The 23524-nt window shown below is 41.9% G+C and overlaps 1 protein-coding gene across 1 annotated transcript; it reads right to left on the bottom strand.

Annotated features, from left to right (window-relative positions):
• Positions 1-1750: 1750 nt before the first annotated feature.
• LOC117267427 (uncharacterized) lies at positions 1751-23029 on the bottom strand. Its single transcript, XM_033643333.2, has 5 exons — positions 22429-23029; positions 13854-13935; positions 13148-13662; positions 7764-7817; positions 1751-3065 (listed from the first exon to the last, which is right to left on the bottom strand). Exons 1-5 carry the CDS (start codon positions 22495-22497, stop codon positions 2940-2942), a joined length of 846 nt encoding a protein of 281 aa, XP_033499224.1. The 5' UTR covers positions 22498-23029; the 3' UTR covers positions 1751-2939.
• Between the last annotated feature and the right edge of the window lie 495 nt (positions 23030-23524).

Raw genomic sequence — 23524 nt, 5'->3', positions numbered from 1 at the left:
AATTTTCCAACCATCCGTCTTCTCTGGTGTACACTTCTGGGGCCTTCTTCACACCCAACCCAGTTTTGACGTCAGACTTTTTTCTCTTTCAAGCTGCCACACACACACACAACACACACACACACAAAGAGTGTTTCTCAGAGTTTGATCTGGCACAAAGAGGCTTGTGGTTTTGGCTGTAGATCTTTGCTGTGATGTTCTGTGCTGTGACCTACTAATCACTGATGGAAAGCTTTCTTCCCTCCCTGCCCCAAACACATGAGAAGAGTCCTCTGTCGTTCAACCTGGCAGATCCTCCTCAGTCACACTGAAGATGGTGTTCCGGTGATAAAAAAATAAGCCTGTGCACTTTGTCAGTCAGATGAGGTGCAGTGGCTTATAGTATTATGACAAAGCTATGCCTTAGGGAAGTGGTCCTCAAACTTTTTCAATCATGTACCCCCTTTGAAATATGTTTTCAGCCACATACCCCCTGACCAGTGCAAAACATTTTTGGTAGCAACATAACATGATTTTTGTTGTTGCAGCGGTGTATGTCAGTTAAAGGGTGACTTAGTATTGTCCAACTTGGACCCAATTTTCCCATGTTTTTGTGTCTTAGTGACTAATCGGAACAACATTTTTTGAAATTGGTCCGATAATGAGCAGCGGTGAAACATGCTGCAGTGTAATCCCTGTGGGCAATTGAGCACCATCAACTTAAGTCAACTAAAAGTGTTTGTTTTTGCCACTGACAGGCTCATATTGTTATTAGAAGTGTCTGACAACATCATGGCAAGGATCCCTGTAGAAGTCGACCTCTTTGTTAAAGAGTAAGATCCTTTTTAAATCAGCAGAAGCAGCCCTGAATTTGTTATTGCCAAACCCACCAGACTCCATTTAAATAAACAGTAATTTTATCAACATAACACTCTTCATTCAAAGTCAACAAAAACAAGAAAATCAACTTGCCAAAGTTGACTTGGTTTGTCTTTCTGCTGTTCCGACGATCACCAACTCTGGCTTGGTTTAAATAAATCATTTATGCACCCAGTTCGATTTGAAATGCTGGCTTTATACACGCTAAAATTACTGCTTATTTAAATGGAGTCTGGTGTGTTTCTGGTTAAACAAGAAGGATCTCACGCTTTAACAAAATGATCTTTCTATGTAGGGATCATTTCCAAACAATGTCAGACAATGTCAAAGTAACAAATTGAGCTTGTCAGTGGCAAAAACAAGCCCTTTAGTAAATGTAAATTGGCTGCAGTGAACCATACGGCAGTTCCGCATGGTTCACTGCAGCCGGTTTCGCCACTGCTGGCTGCAGAGTGTTCATTCAAAACTGGACCAATTTCAAAAATTGTTAATCCTGTTTGTTACTTAAACAGAAAAAACATGAGAAAATACTAAAGTTACCCCTTTTATTATAAAGAATTGTCAAGTACCCCTTACAGTACTCCAAAGTACCCTTACCCCCAATTGAGAAGTACTGCCTTACAGTCACTTCAGTAAAAGGCAAGTGACATAAATAAATACTTAGGTGGAGTGAAGTATCTTGTGACCTACAGATGTGTAAAAGGAAAAAAAATTAAGAGAAAACCAACAGAAACTGTCTGTAGGAGAAACACAAGCCAACACCAGCCTTAGTGTTTGTCAGAGAAAGGTATTTGGATGATGGTGATGAGGCATGATGTCAGTCACATTCTCTCGGTCCACACAGTTGTTGGGGTTTCCCCTCTGTCACATTATAAAAATAAAAATCTCCTCCTTAACAAGAGGCCACAGGGCATTTATTGATTCATTTTGTGCAACAATGGACGAAAACATGTCACAATGTTACATTCACTTCGGCGAAGTCTTAGTTACAGTGGTGACATTGTGTTCAATCAGTTGATCGTTTCAGGAGCTGAGAACTACCTCAAGTTTCATTCAACACAACAGGAATGTGATTTCAAGGCATTAAGAGATCTTTAAAAAACACTGGGATTTCTTCGACACACCAGTGGTCCTCTTCTACCTAGAAAGTAATGAGGTACAATATTGGGGGAAAAAAAATGGCACACTACAAGTAGGCTATGCATAACACAGCACCAATTACACTTGCCAAATGTGCAGCAAACTATTCTCATACTTTCTTATTTCCACATACCTCTCTTTCTGCAAAAACAGTGGAATTCATGCAAGGAAAGAGGATACAAGTACTTAACTCTGACCTGGACTAAAAGTGACAAATTCATTAAGAAATGTACATCGTCAAAGGTCACAGGTCGACTATTCAACTACGTACATGTCATACATGTTTGTTATAGCTCGTCACGACCTGCATATTCAATAACACATCCAAAGAAGTAGTATTTTCAGACGGACGAATGTGACCACTGTCTATGTTTATCTCAACAATAACAAGATATCAAATGACTCACCTTGCCATGTTTAGTATATAAAGTTACCAAGAACCTTACAAGATGTCCAGTAATCACATCAAAGGAAGAAACCTTGGAACCATTTGATTGTCTTACATGCATTATTTCCCTTGAATATTGATCCAACCCAGAACTAAATTCAGGCTTCACAACGGTCGGCCTTGTCCCTTTGTACCACCTCTGGTCCATGTTTGCTTTTCGGCCATTCTTCCTCCAATCACAGGATCTTTTCAGAGACAGCTATACATATGCAATACCTGAAGTATCCTTTAGAAATGTTGTGTTTAGGCCATTTCATTCTCCAAATGTTCCTGGTTGGTTTCATGTGGAGAGCAAGGATCAAAGTGACAGCTTAAAGATACAGGGTGGGATTACCTGAGTGTGCAATAGTTTGACCATCAAACAAAGGTCTTTCTAGCGGTCAGTTTCATAACAGTCGCTCCTTGGTCTCTCTGCAGAAGCCACAAAAAAAGCAGCCGTCTGGGAATGAAGAGAGGAGGGGGGGGGGGATTATCTGGCGGTGGGTGAGTTTCCTTAGGAGCAGGGAGGATCCTCCGACGGCGTCAGTGGGCTGCAGGGGGGCACTGTACTCAAGGAGCGGAAGGCGAAGATGGAGGGATCGTAGGTGTACCTGGGCGGAGGACGGCTGCCTGTCAGATTCTAAGGACAGAGAGAGAGTGGTCATGGTGAGTAACAGACTGTCAGAGGTATAGGTGTTAGGAAGTGGCATGGATTACCTGCCATACTTCAATTATGGTATTGCTGGTCAGTTAGTTTCTCTTTCTGTGGCATAAATGTGGCTGTGTTGAGACTGTGAGAAAAGTGGCTGAAAACCAAACTAGCAGTGATGGGAAGATGACTGCACCTCCTTAGAACATTTTCACACACTTTTTTTTTTCCTCATTCACACTGCAGGATCAGTGACATGAATGCTTTTCCACTCACGGAGACACCCCCCCCCCACCCCACCCCCCCACCCCCCCGAGCAGAACCTCGCTTCTTGTGGCTCTACAAGTCCTCTGTCTAAAATTAGCCCTGGTCATTTTCCTCTCTACAGGAAACGACAGGAAATGACTTTGTTGGATTTGGCAGTGAGGCAGCACTTTCTCCACAGCCTGCTTGCGTAGGGAGGGGAGGGGGGGGGGGGGCAAGTTTGCGAGAAGGTGGACTGAGAAAGATTAGGATCTTGAGACAGATTCACTGTCATCAGGAGCTGAGCCTATGGAAAAAAACTGAGTGTGTTTATATGGATAGCTGTATATTCTCATTGTCAGCCATTAGAGACAGATGCATCCCTGTAACTGGCTGATTCCATTCAGATGCCCACTGCTACTGGAAAAGTACCCAGTGACATCAATGCATATGAAATAAGGCCCCATTAAAAGCGCATGCCAGGCTACAGGTGTTGCTATGACTTCAGCCAACATCTTAAGGGATTCAGTACTAACAACTGAGCCACAGTAACACAGCAACAATTCCCACTACCACTCAGAGCTGTTTTATCCACCAATGTTTATATTAACAGGCAAAAAAGTGAGAGGCGGAAAAACAAATCCGAGCCCAAGAACAAGCTACAGTAAACTTGATAGATGGGAAATGCGCTAAGATGTTCACCATATGGTAGCTGCGAGTCAGTCCAACTGTGGGGGAGAGTCATACATCAGGATGGCTCCCTATCCACGTTAGCAATCCCCACAGAGCTGTCCTGTGGTCACATCTGCAGTGTGACGGACATTTAGGGCCCAGAAGGGTCAGACAAAGTACAGATCCCAAAAGTGCGAGGCCCTGCTTTTGTCCAGACATCAAACGCAGCAGTTAGAAAGCTGAGTTAAAACACCAGCAGTTTGTCCTGTTGATTATTAATTCAGGTCCCAATCTGCACATCTAAAACATTTCCACACTGTGTTATCGGCCCTCTGTCAAAGAAATAGTTCAGTTTATTACATGGATGTAGAACTGCATGTGCACTGGCCCCAGGGCCCAAGGGGTCAGGGTGGCCCTGAACTAGAGCCCCTGTGTGAGGTATTGTTATTAACATTTTTGTTTGAAGACGGATCAGGCTTTGGGTCTTCCTCAAGGTCCACAATAAACAGAAGGCAAAGGCCAAAATGTTATCATCAAAATACAAGAATTACATATGGAGCCAGTGTGTGATACATGTCTTCTAAAATCAAGTCTATTGCCAGTGATCAGCACCTTACTTTAAGTCTTGGTGTGCATTACTTTTATATTTTAATGCAAGTCAAATGGCTCAGTCAAAAGTAGGAATGTTCTGATCATCCTGATCGTGTTTGTTACTCCTGATCCCAGTGAGAGTCCTTAAAATATTGTGTGACTGTCTGTCCAGAGTCTGATCCAGACCCTTCAACAGATGTTTTCATTGATGCTTTGCTGTAATATTTAATAAGTGACCTCCCAGCTGGCACCAGACGTCAATATGATGTCAGAAAGACGTTGGAATCCTACATCCCACAGACATTCAATTTTGGCTGGAATGAAAATTGGAAGGTGACATTAGCATTAGACGTTTGGAAGGCATTGTATTTGTCTTATTTAATAATAAACTTAAAACCAACAAAATATCAACGTCATCTGTCGTAGTTGAAGTTGGCATAAGGTGTTGAAGCTGGTTGCCAGCTGGGCTATGGTGTCTTATATTTGTGGTGAGGAGGGTCAGTGTTGATGCAGGAAGCTTTGGTGAAAAGTTGGGCAGCCTCTCATCATCTCTACTGTGAACAAAATATGTCTGCTAGGCTGGGAAAGGTCACAGCCTCACTTCATTTTCCTCTCACTGTCTGTGCTGGAACACCTGTATTCACCCTCTGTCTGAGATGCTATGTTTGAGCACCCCTCACTATAAGCCCCCCTCCTGAAAAATCCTGGTGTGCTCTGATTGGTCAGCCATTCTAGGTCTTCAGCATCTCGGCATCCCTGTACCGTCATATCAGCCGGGGATTGGATGTAATAAAGAACAGCAGCACTTTCTACTGTGAAGAATCACCAACAAAAGCTTCTAAACCCAAATCTGATCCAAAACCAGGGAGAAATTAAACATCAACAACCAAGATAACAGGTTTCCCTGATGTTAACATGTAACAACATGTACCAGCGTAGGCTACACCATCTAAACACTTACAGTAACGTGCCTGAAGCAGATGATCATAGAAAGGAATCCATCACGTGCTGATGTCAGCTTGTGGTCAAAGTAGAAAAACTGATGGAAACACAGTATTCAGAACGGTCTGATGTCTTATGCGTTTGCTCGTATCGATTACTTTTACATACAACATACCAATATGACAGTTGTATTTATCTTCTCATCCAACTCTCTGCAAGAAAACAAAGAAGTGTATTTCTCAAAATGTCAGACTATTCCTCAAACATCTGTTTGTCCTCATGCAAAGACCAAAATGCCTTTCCATCACATCCAAGCCCTGTAGTTTACCTCAATCAAAAATCAAAGGGGGTATGCAGCACATTTTCCTTCAATTTAGTTTTCCCCTCCACTCTCTGCACCATTTCCCTCACCTCAATCAATCTTCGCCTTCCTCTCCACCCATTCTTTACGGTGGCTGAAATCAGACGCCATCACTCTTGCCTGCTGCAGGCTGGGAAGCTCTCATCACCTCACTCTCCTATTCACCTCCAACCCCTAGAGGGGGAAGGCCTCAGCAGCAGCGGCCAAAGCTGTGTTTTCCTACTGCTTCCACATGAACCCCACTCTTAAAATACACACACACACATAACCACGACCATCGACCTCCTCGACTCCTGTAACAACTCCCATGCTTGAGTGCTTGAATCCAGTCTCAAAGCCGGGGCCCCATCCAGATCCAGTGTCTCTTCTGGACCCTGGCCAGGAAACACAGTGCCGACAGATAAAAGAGGGGAAGAGACAGAGAAGGAGAGAGGTACAGGAGAGAACGCAGCAGAGGAGAGATAGAGAGGATGGGGTGGATCACTGTGCCCAGTGGCACAAAGGGTAGAGAGAGTCAACACAAGCCTCCAAATGGCTCATCAATCCAAAGACCCACTGTGTACTCACTTCAAGAAAAATCTATGAACTGGAACATACCCAATGCCCACAGACGTCACTGACAGGGAAAACAACACTACCAACTACACCAGTGAGAACAGAGGATAATGAGCAATATCTCTATGTATCAGTGGAGCTAAACAGATAGCAGCCGGCCAGGCTATAAATGGAAAATGACTTCATCCCTGGAAATACACCACAAGGGAACCGACAACACTCCACCTCCTCTTCCTCCTCCTCAGCTCCATCTCTCAACGACACTCGCTTGTTTTTCCTCAAACACTCTCGAAGATCTTTTATTTTTTTTACATTTCTGTACTGCTCATCCATATTTCAATATGGAGGATCGGAGCAACCTCGATGCTGTTACAGTTGGTGTGTGTGTGAGTGAGCGCGCGTGTACATAAACAAGTGTGTGATAAGGTTCCATTGACACTAACCCACACAACGTGATAATAACGTCACTTTTCTCACCACACTGTGCATCCTTCTGGAGTACCCTGCTCTGTGCCAAGATGCCCAGGCTTGTTCCAGTCGACTCTCCAACATGCTTCCCTTACCCACTACAAACAAAATCAACCCATACGCAGTTGCAGTGCTAAGTTGGTGCATGATTACTGGAGGTTGTGTTTGGAGAACCACTTTACAGGAAGATCAGTCCGGACACAATCTTGGTAAAATACCTTTGTGTTGACGAAGCTATTTAGGCGCGTGAATGTGCACTTCTAAGACCGCTAATGGGACAAGTGGAAAGCTTGGCTATTAAACGTTGTTGAGATCAAGAGATCAAACAAACCTGGAAAACAAAGCACATATTTCTCCTTGGTTCTTTGTCCTAGGTATCACTGTGGCAAACAGTGTTAAGCTGGGTGCTGTTTGCAAAAGTAATCTGACAGTGCTATCAGATTTTCGGACGTCTCAGGCATGGCTCTGTTGCTAGCAGGGGCATGGGAACAAACGCTGTTGCCAGATGCTGTCCCAGTATGCAGTTGGATGGACATCAAGGTGCTGGCGACAAGACAGGCTGGGCTGTTCACGGGGGCCGAGCAACCTTGCAACCTTATCGCTGCTGTAATGGACACCCTGATCTGGACTGCCTATTATGGGTCTGCATAAAAGGGAAGGCTGTGTGTGCAAGTGTGTGTATGTGTGTGTGTGTACATTCAAATTAATACCACTTGTATGGGCAACTTATCTTTATGACAGCCATCAACAACATGGCTTTAAACACACAATAATGTTTGCATTCATCACAACAAAATAGTTCAATTGGATTCTGGTAATGTACTGTGAGAAACTAAGCTAAATAAAAATGAACTCACCCGAATCTTTATAGTCCGCGTTTTCCCTCCACAGTTCTTTTTCAGCAGCATTTTCTGTGGAAAAAAGAATGCACAATGACAGCCATGAGAAAACATACAGTTCTCAAGTTTTAAAAAACTTCTGCAGCAGCTTTTATGTACATCCACGACAATCCAGACACAGTGTAAAACCTGCACACTTTGTCTTGCCCAATTCTATAAAGTACTGTGAACCCGAAAAAAGTAACTTTAGCACATCTGTTTGGATAAAGCTGATCTTTACATCAATAATAATGATACACTGTATTTAAAAGGCACCTCTCAAAACACCCAAGGTCACCTTACAGAGCGTAAGAATAAAAACAAATGCCAACGAGTAACAAAACATCTGACGTGACAAGAACCGTGTACTGGCGCTCAATTAACACTAAACACAACACTAACACACTAACACTAACACAGGATGATCACGGAAGTGAGGCAAATCCAGCTGTCTCACTAAACTAAACAGTCCGTCAATGAAGCTTATGCAATATCCTGTCTCCCACTCCCCTCCATGTCCACGCAGCTCCACTATTCTCAAAAAAAAAAAAAAAAAAAAAAAAAAACAGAAAACAGTGGGGGTGGAGGGACCACACAATCATCGAATTGTCTCAAGTCGGGGAGGTAGCTTCTAAGGGGGAAGGGAGCACAGGAAAGAATGGAAACACAAGACTCCTGCTGTTGTGATGCGGGAGAGAGCTGGTGTGCACTTGCCCTCATGCTCACCTCCTGCCAGCTCTTATCTTTTTTTTTTTTTTTTTTTTAAATCAGTGGGACTACAGTCCATGAGGGGGCAAGCTGCTTGGATGAGAATAAAAACCGGAAATGTGTACTTTGCATTTAATTCAGCCTCTCAAAAGTAATTAAATTTATATTTTTAGTCACTGTATGTGATTAAGTTTCTGTATTGTCCATTCAAAAGAGTGATCATCTAAAAAGGACCATAACTCTGTTTTTTTTTGGCTAATTTACTATAAAACTTCAACCTTCAGCCTACTTTCTTACCCAATATCTAAATAATCATGATAGATAATTTTGTCCTTCTCTCTTTTCATCCTACTTATCCACCACTCTGACTGCAACAGAATCATTCTGTCCACCCCCGCCCCGCACCACCCTCCTCTTCAACTACACACACACAAACACACACATGGCCAGCAGGTCGTGACTTGCCAACTAGCAAACTGTTTTGGGTGAGTGTTGGGGTTATTGATGAAAAACACAAAGAGTAAGTTATCATCATGACTGTTTTGGGGGCATTGACTTCAAAGACTTCGCCTTTGTGTGTGATGGTTAGACATGTCTCATTTATTCTGTTATCATTTTAATGATTTATGTAAAGAATCTAAATTACCTTGCCGTGTATGAAGCCTGCTGTACAAATAAAGTTGTTTTGACTTGCCTTATCCCTGTTGAAAGCCACAATATAACCCTTGTTTATGTCTCAATATTTACAGTCATCTCATAATACTGTTTTATCATCTGCACTTCTAAATGCATTACTTCACAACTGTAATCTTATTTTATAAACATGGAACAACAAACATAAAACTGAGCATGATAGTCAATATGAGAGATTACCCGTCATATAAAAGTCTTACATGTAAGCCTGCTGATTTTCATACTGTAACAAAATGAACAGAAACCTATGGGTATTTTAAAAAATAATGTTATGCTTGGGAAATGGCTGAAAGTAAGGTAAACTAGCAAACTGGCAACAGCGAGCTATGATCCTTTGAGCCAGTAGTGTGTATTTTTATGACATTTTTTAGAGTTTCACCATTGGTATGCAGAGGTCTGATATATTTCTCAATGCTCAGCATGTGCCACACACACTGTTGCTCTTTCACCAGGCTACGAAACAAGGGCACTGCCACATCTGAGCAACTGGACATGGATTAGTAGGCATGAGGGATTATCAGAGACTAAAGGAAACAGGCTGCTGAACTTTTAACCCTGCCTTTAAGAAATGTATTAGATAAATAAATGCATGACCATAAACAACATAAAAGAAGCAGTCGTAGCCACTGTGATGTCACACATTGGTTTCCATGTTCTCAAGCCTTGAGTTTGGCATTTTGGCTGCCGCCATCTTGGTTTACTGGAACAAGAAGAGACCATATTTAGATGAGAGGGTGGAGCTGTGGAAGATACACACTGCTAACCCTCTGTGCTGATTGACAGGACACCATGGTAGCAACTTGTCAATCACAAGGTAGCTAGACACACCCTAAATTATACCCTGCTTTATCATGTGTTTTACTCTAAATTGGACCATAATTTGCTAAATGAATATCATGCTGTATTGAAGAAGACTTGAACTAGTGATTAAGACCATAAACTCATTAGGAAATGTTTACTGAGATAATAAATCAAGTGAGAAGTAGAGTCCTTTTCACATAGGCTTCTGTACAATCAAATTGTTTTTGCAACCACTTTTCAGACCTGGAGGCTACGTCCACTTCTTTAATAGAATTTATGTGTATGACTAACACTCAAGTCTATCAGGCTGTCCTCATGCATTGTCAAAATTGTACATATTATACTTAATTACAAGCCAGTAATTTGTGTATGATCCATGTATTCGGAAAAGCTGCATTCACACAGCCAATGCAATGACGGGAGTAAAGAATAAACAAGGAAGCAGTCCCGAAAGTTAGCGGGTTGGGGCGGTGGATGAGTCAGAAAACAAAGGTCTGGTGTTCGGTACCATGTGAACTTTGAATCATTTTAAGGTACATCATCACCATGTTTCTTTACCTAAACCTAAACACAGTAACTTTATGTTACGTATGTAACTTTACATCAAGTACATGACATCATTCAAGGAGTGCCACTTCATAGGATATCATACGAACCGCTTAGTGTGCATTTTTGTACAATATCATACGAACCGCTTAGTGTGCATTTTTGTACAATATCATATGGACTGTTGTTTGACAATATGTTGAGCTAATGCTGATTGAACTGAGGCTAGTAGCCTTGCTTGCCAATCACTGGTCGTAGACAGTCCTAGGTCAGTAGTGTCCAAAGAATTAGGGAACCACAATTGGACTTTGCCATTGTTCTGACATTCTCCCAACAAACAGAGAACGCTTTCATCTTTATCAGTCTTCTTCACCAATTTATATACAATTAAAGTTCCCATATGATTAAACTAATAGAAGACAATCCATCCAAGGTAGCAGTTGTGTTCTGCTCCTCTGCCTTCCACACTTATAACAGAATTCCCCTGGTTCTGACACCTTCAAATTGCCTTTTGTGGACCCAGCTCAGTTAGCTTTCTTTCTTATATTTAAACTCCAGAGCAGCATATGTGAAAGCAATTACATGGTGATGGTGTAGTAGTTGAGTCAGACTTTCGGACTGGAAGTTGTCCAGCTAAAGGGTTAATGGGAGACTGGAGCTGTGTCTGCTAGCTACCTCTGTAGGCCCCCTATTGTATTCCCTGCAGCACCTCCCATTCCACTTGACTGAGTGTGCACACACTCTCACACATACAGACACACACTGATACAGCAACAAACTCACAGACAGGAGGATGTACACATGCAGACACAAAAAGACAGGCAGGATGATAGACGCGTACCCCAGCCTCTCTCTCTCACTCACACACACACACACACACACACACTCTTCCTCTTTTTTTCTCTTCACCCCTCTCATTGCTGCCCGCTGTCTCTCATCATCTGTTCTTTCCCTCTAAAAACCCCATGGACATATGGACCCCTGAAACCTGCAGTTTCTCTCTCTGCAAATACACACACACGCACACACCCTTTCCCATCCACTGTGTGGGCCAACAAGTCTATTGGATTTTAATGATTAGTGGACCAGCTTCTCCATGACTCATTAGTGGCTGTCGTTTTTCTGTTGTGTATTTAATCCTCTCCTTCTGCCTCCACCCCTTCATCGTTTCCCCTCGCTTGCCAGCCTTTGTGAGAAACGAGGGCGGACATCTGCCGTCCGTGCCTCCCTCTCCTTCATCCCTCTCCAGCCAGACCACCGTGGTGGCTCGCGTCCGGCTATGGAAAGGGAAGACTTTGTTTGCTCGTGTGGGCGTGCACATTTGTGTGGCCGTGTGTGTGTAGGGTAGCCGGTTAGTAGTTTTAGTAATACATCATTGTTTTTGTTGGGACCCAATCCTCTGCCTGACGAGTTGTTCGGTGGGGTAGTGTTAGCCTCATCTGCTGTTGGGTACTTTTAACATTTTCAGTGGACTACACATATTGCTACAGAAGAAAATTATTTTGACTAACAAGGAGACATCACCATACCACCTTTTCAGGCTGTGTATCACATTGTGTAACAGACGAAAAGACATAGTGGGCAATGTCACTTTATTTTGCACCCAGGTTATCCAGAAATAAGGTCTTCTCTGAGATAAAGAATCTGACAGTGATTTAAGAGACAATAAGTGTTTTTGGACGTACAGTTTGGGTACTTCCAGTCCACTACAGAGTTCCCCCGAGAACGCCGTACCTTCAATAGCTTTTTTTGTGTTTGCACTGCCAATAGGAACGCTCAAGTGATGTAGTGTAAGCCGGCTAGCAGTTGGTATGGCAACACCACTTCCACTTTGAGGAATCAAAATCATGCTGTATTGACAGTGCTGTATAAATGTGGACTTCACTATTGGTCCATCTGTGTGTGCTTACTTCTATGACTTTTTTGTAACTAGCAGTTGTTTTTGGTTTGCGTTGTCTGTTGTTTACACTGCTGCATTGGCCGTGTTTGACCAATCCGTGTACACTTACATCCAGATCGATCACCATACATATGCTTCACTAATTGGTTCCTCTTGTATTGGGCAACGACTTACCTGAAATAGGAGCTAAAAAGACCCTCAAATTGGCAGTCTAAAAACTATGATCATGTCTAGTTATTGCCTTGCAGACACAATAAAAAGGGGGATTCTTGGAACTATGAAAAAGTTTCCCTGTTCTGAAAATGCATAATGAGCATAATAATGATGCTGGTAATAAATTATCAGTTACTCAATGCCCTGAACTTAACTGTATGGTCGTTTTGCAGTGGTGAAAAGGTAATTATGTACAATAACTTCAGTACTATATTTGTAATTTACGAGACTATTCCTATTTTATCCTACTTTATACTTCTGTCTCACTACAATTCAGACGAAATGACACAATGTAGTGTTTATTATTCCCCTGGTCTAACGAGTTGGATGGAACAAACAATATAGTGATGATTTTGCTTTAACCTTTTGCAATAGTGCAGACCATAATAGTTTAAATGTGCTCAGCAAAGGTCTTATCTACCTAAGATATCTCACAAAGCTGACATTTTGGGCAGAGGTTAGTGCTGGAAAAAATGTCATTAGTATCACTTGGACTACTAACCTGTTGCATTTTCTCCAGATCCAGACTGGGCCTCCCCTGCTCCCCGCCATAACTGTGCCGATACCTTCTGTAAGGTGCTGACTGGTCAAAGTGGGTCAAAATGATGGGCCGTGCCACTGGCTGCACCACCTGCAGCTGAAAGCGCATGGGGGGTGGCTTGAGGCTACGTGGTGGACTGGAGCTGAAGAGTACAGGGCTGGGGGAAGCGGCCAGGCAAGCACCCGGCTCAACCAGCGGCCTGGCAGGTGCAGCTGGTGAGCCGCAGCCACAGAGGTCCCGCACCTCCTCATCACTGGAGGCGCTGCTGTGGTGATCGCCGTGGCGCTGGGGAAGCGCTGACACCCACTTCCTGTTGTCACCGCAGCTGATTCGTTCCAGCTCTTCCTCTGAAGAATGGCGATCCAGATTGGCATCTAAAAGGAGGCGAAGGCGTCGTAACCGGGCTGGAGAGAGGGGACCCTGGTTGTGCTGCTGGCTGGTGGCCAAGGGAGTGAGGGCACAATTTCTCCGTCTCTCTAGAGGAGTGGATAAACAGGAAATGTCAAAGGAGAAGGTGGAGACATGGCTGCAAAAGAACGGCAATGTGCTATAATACCATATTATCTGTTGACTTAAAACATCTAATTATTATGTGTGAGAATCAGTAAGCGATGAGGAGGATCATAATCTGTTTACAACAAACATTTAATTGGCAGAGGGCACTTACCTCTGTCGATCTGTGCAAGCTCCTGGTTCTCCCCCTCTGAGTCATCACTCTCCCCTCCCTCTCCACTGCCATGGTAAGAAATCTGCAAAAAGGACTGAGCTTAGACTGTAGGTCAAATATGCCTTATGGTAACATTTAAAAATTGAAACTTTATATTGGCAAAAGTTTGTAAAGAATATTTTAAAAAAAAAATCAGTTTTAAAGTCAAAACTTGCCCTGGATCATCTGTATTTTCAATTTCAGTATCTGACAAACAACAAAATAATGAAAGAGCAAAGCTTTAAACATCCCAGTGATTAAATCCAAAATGTGGTGAACCAAATCCTAATAAGGAGCTCTTAATCATTTTTCAATTTTCTGATTTTACCCAAAACTATTTGTTGCATGGTCATTTTTACAGTTGCACTACAAACAGTATAGATGCTCTGAGTCCCAAAAGGCAGGACAAATTGAGTTACGGTTCTGTCTTAGCTAAGTTAGGGCTATTTTCTTTTTCCCACAGCCTGAATCAGTCTGTCTCTTTAAAATCAATTCCTCGTCAACACCAGAAGCAACAATACAGATACCCTGCAGACTGCAACGCTAAGAGTTAAGTAATGCGCCTCACACTCAGTAATTACCACTCCGAGGCCTCGCTGAGCAGCTGCCATCTGTGCTTGTGCGTGTGTGTGTGTGTGTGTGTGTGTGTATACGCTTACACACATACATCCACACAAACATACAGTGTCCTCCCTTCTACTCATTAATACACACACACACACACACACACACACACACATCCTTTCTCTGTGAAGCTCTTCAAAAAGAGGAAAGGGAGAAAGGAGCCAGAGCCCAATAAGGGCAGACAATATTCAATTCATGATAAGTGTGAATTCCAATGTATAATTTCACAGATGGTTCGCTGTTGGTGAACTTCAAATCAGAAGACTACAGAACATAGCTGTATCTCACTTTTTTACATTTCAAATGTCACATTACTGTGAAACACACCAACTCCTCTGTAGCTCTGATATGTAGTTTCCTCAAATGACAACAAAATTACTGCGTATTATCATAGAATCCTATTAATGTAGTTTGATAAAGACATTGTGATTTGACATGACATGGCTTCTTTATTTTCACATCAGAAAAAGTATACCAATAAAGACTAAACAACAATAATAATAAACACAATAGACTTCTCATTCAGTCTTGTGGTCCAACACAGTACTGAATACTAAACTTCAAGGTATCAAATAGCACAGTAAGGACATACACATAGCCTGACTTTCCAGGGTAAGACCACAGTGTTGACACTGTTGTTGAATATATTTGAATTTGGCCTGAGTGTAGCCTTCTTGCCTTTCAATGGTACACAAGCTGTGGGATAGATTCTCAATGAACAGCTCCACAACCAGAGTACAAGACAAAAAAACCTTGGCTCTCGAGGAGTCTCGAGCAAAACAGCGTCACTTCATGAACTCCGTTGGAAAATTACACTGAGGAATAACTGTGGGAAGGAAATGTATTTTGGCAAGTGGTTGGCTCAGGGCTTCAGCTACACCGTACACTCCAGTGAATTATTGTTGGGCAGCATCCATGAAACAGCTGAAATCCTATTAAAAGTTACTGCTGCAGGATACTAAGAATGAAGTGACGCTGGTGGTTCATAAACTTCCCATCTTAATTGTCTTCAGAGGAGACATGAGCTTAGTCTAATTCTGTGTTCACACTCAGTGAGATCATCAGGATGATTACTCATTTTTCTTACATATTTTGCCTTTTTTTTTTTTAAAGCTGCAGTGTAAGCAGCCTCTTGACCTGTGAGTCTGAAGTTTCTCCACAGAGCGATCATTGTCTGTGCAACTGGAGGCAAATAGAAGCTGACAGTAACGATTTGGCCTTCCTCTGCCCTTAGGGACCGTCTCAGAGGTTGTTGATGGATCAGAGAACAACAGAAATGTAGCACATGTGTAGCTCACTTTTACAAGACTGTTTAATGTGTTGCAGGCTCTGTCACAATACACTGTAATACCTACACTGACACGCTCTCACACACAGTGTGTTGGACACAACAGTGTTCTACTTTCAATGACTTCCTTACTTCACACAGACACACTATGATCACTGTAACACCAGCCGCCCCTTGAACAGCTAGTACACCATCTGAAAAAGTACTACTTATGCAAAGCAGGTCAGTGTCAACAGACCATAAAACATTCAAACTATGCAAATTTCATCTGGGAGTGTAACGCAAAGACTAAGCACATGAACAAGTATTTGCATTTGTTTCACCGCCAATACTGTTTTAGACTCTCAGTCACACATGGCTTTTCAAGGAAACTTGGGAGAGGTCATAACATCAGATTTCTCAGAGTTATCTGACATTAGAATTCAGGAAATTGTTACAAATGGCATCTGTATTTCACAAAGTGTGATTGAGTGTGTGAGAGAGCAAGAAAACTTGGCGTGTGTTTTCAAGTGAACCACATCTGATATGGTTATTGCGTTGGCATAGCTAGCTACAACAAATACCACACTGCCTAACTGACATTCACTTCATGGTTATGCAGGATGACAGTGCTTTGCCAAAAGAAATTTCACTATTCAACTCTACTGTAGCACCATCATCCCAGCTGCAGAACATGATGTTAGGTAGATCATACAATATATGATACAGGGTTCCTACAGCTTAAAGCAAGTTAGACTTAGGACTTTTTAAGACAATTTTGCCCAACTGTTTTTGTAACATACAACATGACTTTCTTTTTCTCATGGTGGAGATGAGGGTAGAACAAGACTGGGAAACACCTGCTGATTGTTCGAGATTTTACTTGGTGACCTTGTGTTTCTCACTCTGCACATGGGATTCCACCGCCTTATTTCCCATCGTGCATAGTTTGAGAAACTTTTTGCATAAAATGCACTGAGCCTTGTATTAGGCTCTGCAGTACACCAGAGCCTATATCCTGCGGTTTACCAGGTTTTTAAAATTCCCGACAGTATGATTTTCAAAAACCGTCAAAAATAGAGGTGCTCCTCTTTCAATTAAACTCACTGTATGTAGTGCACAACATGTGCCACCAGGTCAGTCTTCAGTCTCTACTGGGAAGCCGTCTAAACAATTAAACGTCTGCCCCCTCGCCAGTCGGCACCAGAAATATTAGTCGGTTAAACCAAGTAGTGTTTTATTCATGTACAAGGCCACTTCACTGTCATGCAGCTGCCCACCACTAGTGGGTGCTACAGAGCCATCAGACATGAATTGTCATGAATTGCTATCATTTTTGTCAGATAATCTCCAAGATTCAATGTGTCCCATATTTCAGAGGCAATTTATTCATTTTAGATGTTATTTTAGTGGTTAACTTTTGACTGAGTTGCCGTCATGTTCACATTCATACCGCATCTATATTCACACAAAGTGTTGCGTACTTCAGCAACAATCCGACATGATTGTTGAAAATTGTGATTAAAGACTTCAAAGGGCTCTTAATGTACAAAATATTTTTGGGACAACATTTCAAATACTTAATAAATTGTGCAAAATTTTTTAATGTTTTCTGAGTGTTTTCCCTTTTTTAGACTAGTCGACTAGTCATAATTAAAATTTTTGTTTAATCAACAGGGAAATGAGTCCCCAGGAACATCCCTAGTCTCTACTGGTGGAACAGGTAGCTGGTGGTGATGGGGATAACGTTACGGGACTGTAAATCGCTGGCCAGCAACAGCAAAGAGAACGAAACAGGGGCGGCATCTAACTCAGTGAATTAGGGTTTATTTCAAGCAAACCGGAGCTGGTGATGGTTGGAACAATGGACTAACAGTAGACTACAGTTAGCTAACAAGGCAATTAGGCTAGTTGAAATTTTAATGAAAGAGAGAAACTTGATATCACAATGTGTACGGTTGTATTTTTATGTTAAATAATTAAAATAGGTGTAAAATATACCTTTCTTTCACATTTATAAATGTGACAATTCATAAAATCCTCCTTCCCATGTCTTAGCATTTAAAGACTTATGAAAATTGATTTTTTTTACGGATCCAGAGGAACCCTATAATATATCAGAGTCAGCAGCTATACTGACGCAGCATTTCATCATCACGTTAAACAAGTTTTGCAGCTGGATATAAAACTGCTTTATGCATTTGATGACAATGTACTTATAAAACTTTAGAGGACCATCACTTGTTGTAGGTATGTTTCTTGTTGCTTCCAGTTGTTCATTCTTTTCCCTGCTCCTGTATAATACTGTGGTTAAGCCTGGATTGCACCACTCCAACCTGGATAGGCTGCCTCATACTATAATCCCTGCTGCTTAGCATCAATACTGCCTTTCCAGAAGTTTTTTCCAGGACACTCACTGTTGTAAGCTGGCACCTCACAAGATGCGCAGTACTTATGCAGAAGCACAACATGATGCAACAGATCCATATGTACTCTGAAGTTGAAGTGCATACAAGCTATATGTTTATGCTACAAGACATGGAACTTCATGCAAATGAGAAAGTACATAATGTATACGTGAAGCGCACAAGCACATCAAATGTTCATCAGGACCACCCACACTCACACCCTTCCTCACATGCTTATTAGTCATTAGCATCACAGATGTGTTAAGATAAAAACAAGTGTGAAAATGACATAAAAAGCTACATGACCCTCTATGCTATCTATGTAATAGCTTTACAAAAAACACGTCTGCAATTACATCATTTAAATATTAGCTTCAAGTCAATCACTGATGGTGTTTCTCATGAGCTTGTGCAACTACTAAATTTGGCCCCACTGCTACTTTGCATGACAAATATTCAAATTGTGCTTGAGGTGAGGATTTGGACTGCTATCAGTCATGAGAGCAACATGGGCCTGCATGACAAAAACTGCACCAAACTGGCTTGGCAGCTCTTTCCATCTTTTTCTCTCACTTTGTCCACAAGGTTTTGCAGTATTGAAGAACTCCATTTTGGCGTATGAGACCTGACCAAAGTGTGTATAATCTTTGAAACTGATATGCTTATCAGTGATGAAATGCAATACACAGTTTAAATCCTAACATATTTGCAAATTCCTGCATGCAGCTTGTCAACTCTGATATGAGTTGTTTTGCACAACATTCTGGAGACAATTTCAGAAAATATGTGTCAAAAGTCACAGGGAGACAAAATGTCAAGTCAGCTCTTAGTTTTACATCAAGTTAGTAATGATAAATAGAAAATCTTTTTTCAGTAATTGCAGACTACTTGATATCATTCAGAGAGCTGAGGCGCATAAGCAAAGTGAAAGTGAGACTGCATGAATAAAGCATAAAAAACTGCTTTTGTGCATACATGCAAAGACAGACAAAGAGTTGTGTGTTTGTGTGTCAAGAACAGTTGAATGAAATCCTTGTCAGTCCCTTGCATCGCTGAGCAGCTTGCTAAGCTGGATCAATGGCAATGTCACAGCGTACACACACAGAAGACCCAGCTCACACACATATCAGCTCTGCACTGTCCTTCCACACTGACATGGACACTGTCACACTCCATTCCCCTTCTCATAAAAACACACAACACAGGGTCAGACATGGTTGATTCTACTTCCCCTCACACTTGAGTGGATCTTCTCCATAGTGTAGTGTAAGTAGTCTTGATTAGTGTAAGCTCCTGGGATAGGTCCTGTAACAGGGCCTAAGAGACCTTTAGCCTCTTTTCTTTAACTACTCGGAAATGGTCATTTAGCCCTCGATCACACAACGAGCACTGCAGCAGACTTTAAACTCATTATCTGAGTAACTTATGATGACAATATAGACAATAATTACGCTAAAACAAATGCTCCTATGCATTCACCAGAGTAAGAGCTCTGCTCTATTAATCTTTATTCAAAACAACGGATGTCAATATTTAGCTATAATAAGAACATGGACGGTCAGTCTAAGTTTGACTGAGGGTAGACACCTTAAGTACAATGCAACCTGACCATGGTTTGCTGACATTCACAAGTTAGGCAAACCTGCAAATAAGCAAACATACGAAGAGCTACACCTTTTAATTTCCTGTTTATTTGAACCTTTTAACCACTGACAGTTTATTTTGAAGAGACATATAAAGATGCCTTTACTCGTCATGATAAGCACTATTCAGCCAGTAAAAACAGTTGCAAAACAACTTCTATGGTTGTGAGTCTAAGACAATAAACCCGATGATGTTAAAATGTAGGACAATAGATATATGACAAAACACCTGCACTAGAGAGTGAAGTGGTGGGAAGGCAGGGCTGGGTATTGTTTAAAAAAATTACGATACTGCTACTAATCCAGTACCCTAAAAGTGATACCAGTACCATTAGAATACTGCATTCGATACCTATAATGTGAAAGAAGTGAGATCTCAGCACTTCGAACTGCCAAATCTTTCAATACACTGCACACAACTTCACCACATCACTGACTGTGTGGGTTTCAGCGGTGTGACTTTGTTGCGATCCATGTAGGATGTTTGCTGCTGCTGCTGTGTAAGCTTGTGCTAACCTGGCAGACGTTAAATTGACGAATTGCCGGGAGGAGGGCAGCTCTGGACATGGCAGTAAAAGAAAGTTTGATGATCCAGCAGGGAGTTCAGACGGCACGGGATCAGCTTCCGGCGCAAAAAGGGTCAAATGCAGGTACTGTTTGATGGGAGAAGTTTCAATACTACTTGGTATCGAGTTATTTTAGTCTACACCTCAAAAGGTATTAATTATCGATACCCTAGTTGAACTGCATTACGAAATCCCTGGAGTACTCAATTAAAGGACTGTTCCAGGTAATTACAACTTGTGTCTTATATGTGTAACTTTGACAATCATTCCTTTCAGTAATAATAACTCACCAAAGTAATTGCGTAGATTTGGGAATGCAACAACATTGCTAAGAATTCAATATGGCTAAAAACATGTGCAGTTGGATGGTCAGAAAGGCTGTAAACATATCCACAGGTTAGCCAAATTTATTTGGCAGAGAAAACACAGGCAAAAGTTTTTTTATCCAAGCTGTCTTTTGTAAACATCCATCAGAGCTTACATACTTTCAGAGTTATTTTTAGCTATGCTTCCATGTTCCAAGATCCAGTATTGAACTTGGTGAGAACAATATTATAGTTCCAGACAGAAATGATGGTGGCACAGCTAAAAAAAAATAAAAATAAGACTCATGTTGTAATACACCAGAATGATCCTTTATTCAAAGGTGATTCACTGGTTGGTGATGGCAGACTGTTTTCCAAAATTCACTTACAGTCAGCTACAGTGCTGGACCATCTTTTGTATTTTCATATTCTTATTTGACAATCAGTGTTGTTTCAAGTGGGAATTCCTTGTATATCGTTTGAGTATCAGTTTCAGAAATAGCAGGCTCAGCTTGAAGAAATGTGCACCAGGCTAGGATGTGAGCAACAGGCCTAGTCACTGCTCACAATTCGCTTTACCCACGACACTATCCACTTCTGGACGAGAGAACCTTGTCACTGAGCACAGCAACAAGCACAAACAAAAGCCGACAACGGGCATGGCACACTTTCCCCTGCATCCTCAGCCAGGCCTTTGAACTGGAGCACTTTGGCACAAAATGGCTGCCATGCGACGATACAGTTGGTTGACGCACAATATTGTTGTGGATGGAGCAAGTTAGTGACCCATGCAGGATACAATTCAGCCCTCTGCTCACCAAAAAGAGGCATTATGCAAACTGAGCAGGCAGTAACAATTGCGGAGCACTTACATGGATTCTGTTGTGGAAAATTGGAGGGTAAAGATGTAGATGTCGGGACAATTATAGCCCACAACAATAAGGTTTTTACTGAAATGTTTTTCCCTCTTCCCCACCACACAAACACAGCTATTTCCACCTGGAAACCATAGCGTTTTCTTTTTGTCGACGAAGAACCGGGTTTAGTTTCACAGGTATGAATGTGTTTGACAGAACGTCCCCTCTTACGCACGAGAGAAGTCTGGAAAATCAGTGTGGAGTCATTTACGTTCTCAAATGACAAACAGCTGAACTACAGTTTATGAGTCAATGAGTGTGAGTGGGAGTTTGTTGACATGCCACATGTTTGCTGATGTGTTTGTGTAGCAGTGTGGATCTCCAGTTTCTTCCTGTAAACATCTGGCTCGGTCCTGTAAGCCACGAAGAGTAAATTCCTTCTAGAGTGGATGGTAATGAATGGGCTGAGGTGCTTAGATGCAGAAAATACCTCCAAACAACACATGCTTGGATATTAAAACACACACGCTGGCAATTTCCACAGTGAAGCAGCACAGTCTGTTGTCTCACTGGTGTGTGTGTGTGTGAGTGTGTGTGCAAGAGAAAGAGAAAGGGAGAGAGTGTAAATGAACTCACTAACCCCATTCAAGCAAGGTTACAGGCTGTGGGGTTATTATGTTTAAGCTGCGTAGTCAACTGGCCTACAAATGAGCATGTCACAAGACAAAAGTAAAGCCACGCTGTTCACAAACAAACTCATTTCAGCTGCACTGTGCTGTGTGTTTTAGTGTAGTGTATCCTGGCAGCTACAGCAAATGCATTTAAATAACATTACAACAGTGCAGTAGTGAGTAACTCAAACTTACCTTCAGTTGGAAGGGATGTATCTCATTGAGTGAATGTCTTCTTAGCTTCTTCGTCAGCGTCTTTAGCATTTTTCTTCTGAGTAGCTTATGGCTTATCCCCTACTGTGTTATTACTGTGTCTTATGTGACGGTTACTTCAACTTCATTAGCAAACATGAGCGACTTTACACATTTAAAAGAAGGCACACAGGACTGCACACTGCCAACCACAGAAAAACAACAGCGCGAGCAGCTGCACACTGTAGCTCCAAGTTAGCTAGTGTCGACAACAAAATAAAAAACACGACACACCGAAATTCGTTAAACTGCGTAACGTTAGATGTGGCTTGTTCTCAAAGGCTGTACGTAGCAAACTTGTTATTCTCGAGTTCATTAGAGTCTCCGTTGTTACGGAGAGTCTCTTTTCTTTTCCTCAGGCGGCTCCGGGAGATGCCTCACTTCACTCACCGCAGACCCGGCTCACTTCCGGCGCTTAATTCAAAGATGTTTGGGGGAAAAATTAAAAATAATATCAACTTGTTCGCATTCAGACACGCACACACGCACACTCACACACATACACACAAGCAAATGCACACCAGCTCCACGGACGCACGGAGTGCTCCTCCAGCTTGAGCGTACTGGCCCCTGATTGGCTGTGCCGCTTAGTGATGTCACGGTGTCTCTCGAGGAGGAGGGCTGAGAGTTAAAGCCACATTATCTCGTCTGTTTACTTCCTCTTTTCATATCAGGAGAGTCATTTAAAATGCAATAAAAGACATGAGCGTCTTCAGCAGACAAATGTGTGATTTAATAAAGCAGCCCCTGCTTTTGATCAAGTTACAGCCATTATAACTTTATCATAACTTGATCTTGTGATAAAGATGGCTGAGGTTGATGTTTTGTTTTTTTAACATCCTTGCTTGTATTTATGTAATTTTTAATCAGTTGAAATACTCAAATGATATTTCCACAACTGACATATAGACTTGTCACAGGATAAAAAGCACAGGTGTGATTAATAACACAGGGCCTCTATATATTCATAACATCAATAACATTCTGGTTGTGTTTCTTTTAGGTGGTATCGCATGCCAATGCCTTACTGGGACAACTG

Source organism: Epinephelus lanceolatus, chromosome 15 (genome assembly GCF_041903045.1).
Source record: "Epinephelus lanceolatus isolate andai-2023 chromosome 15, ASM4190304v1, whole genome shotgun sequence".
Classification (NCBI taxonomy): domain Eukaryota; kingdom Metazoa; phylum Chordata; class Actinopteri; order Perciformes; family Serranidae; genus Epinephelus; species Epinephelus lanceolatus.
The sequence above is the reverse complement of the archived record's forward strand: the minus strand, read 5'-3'. Positions and strand labels throughout refer to the sequence as shown.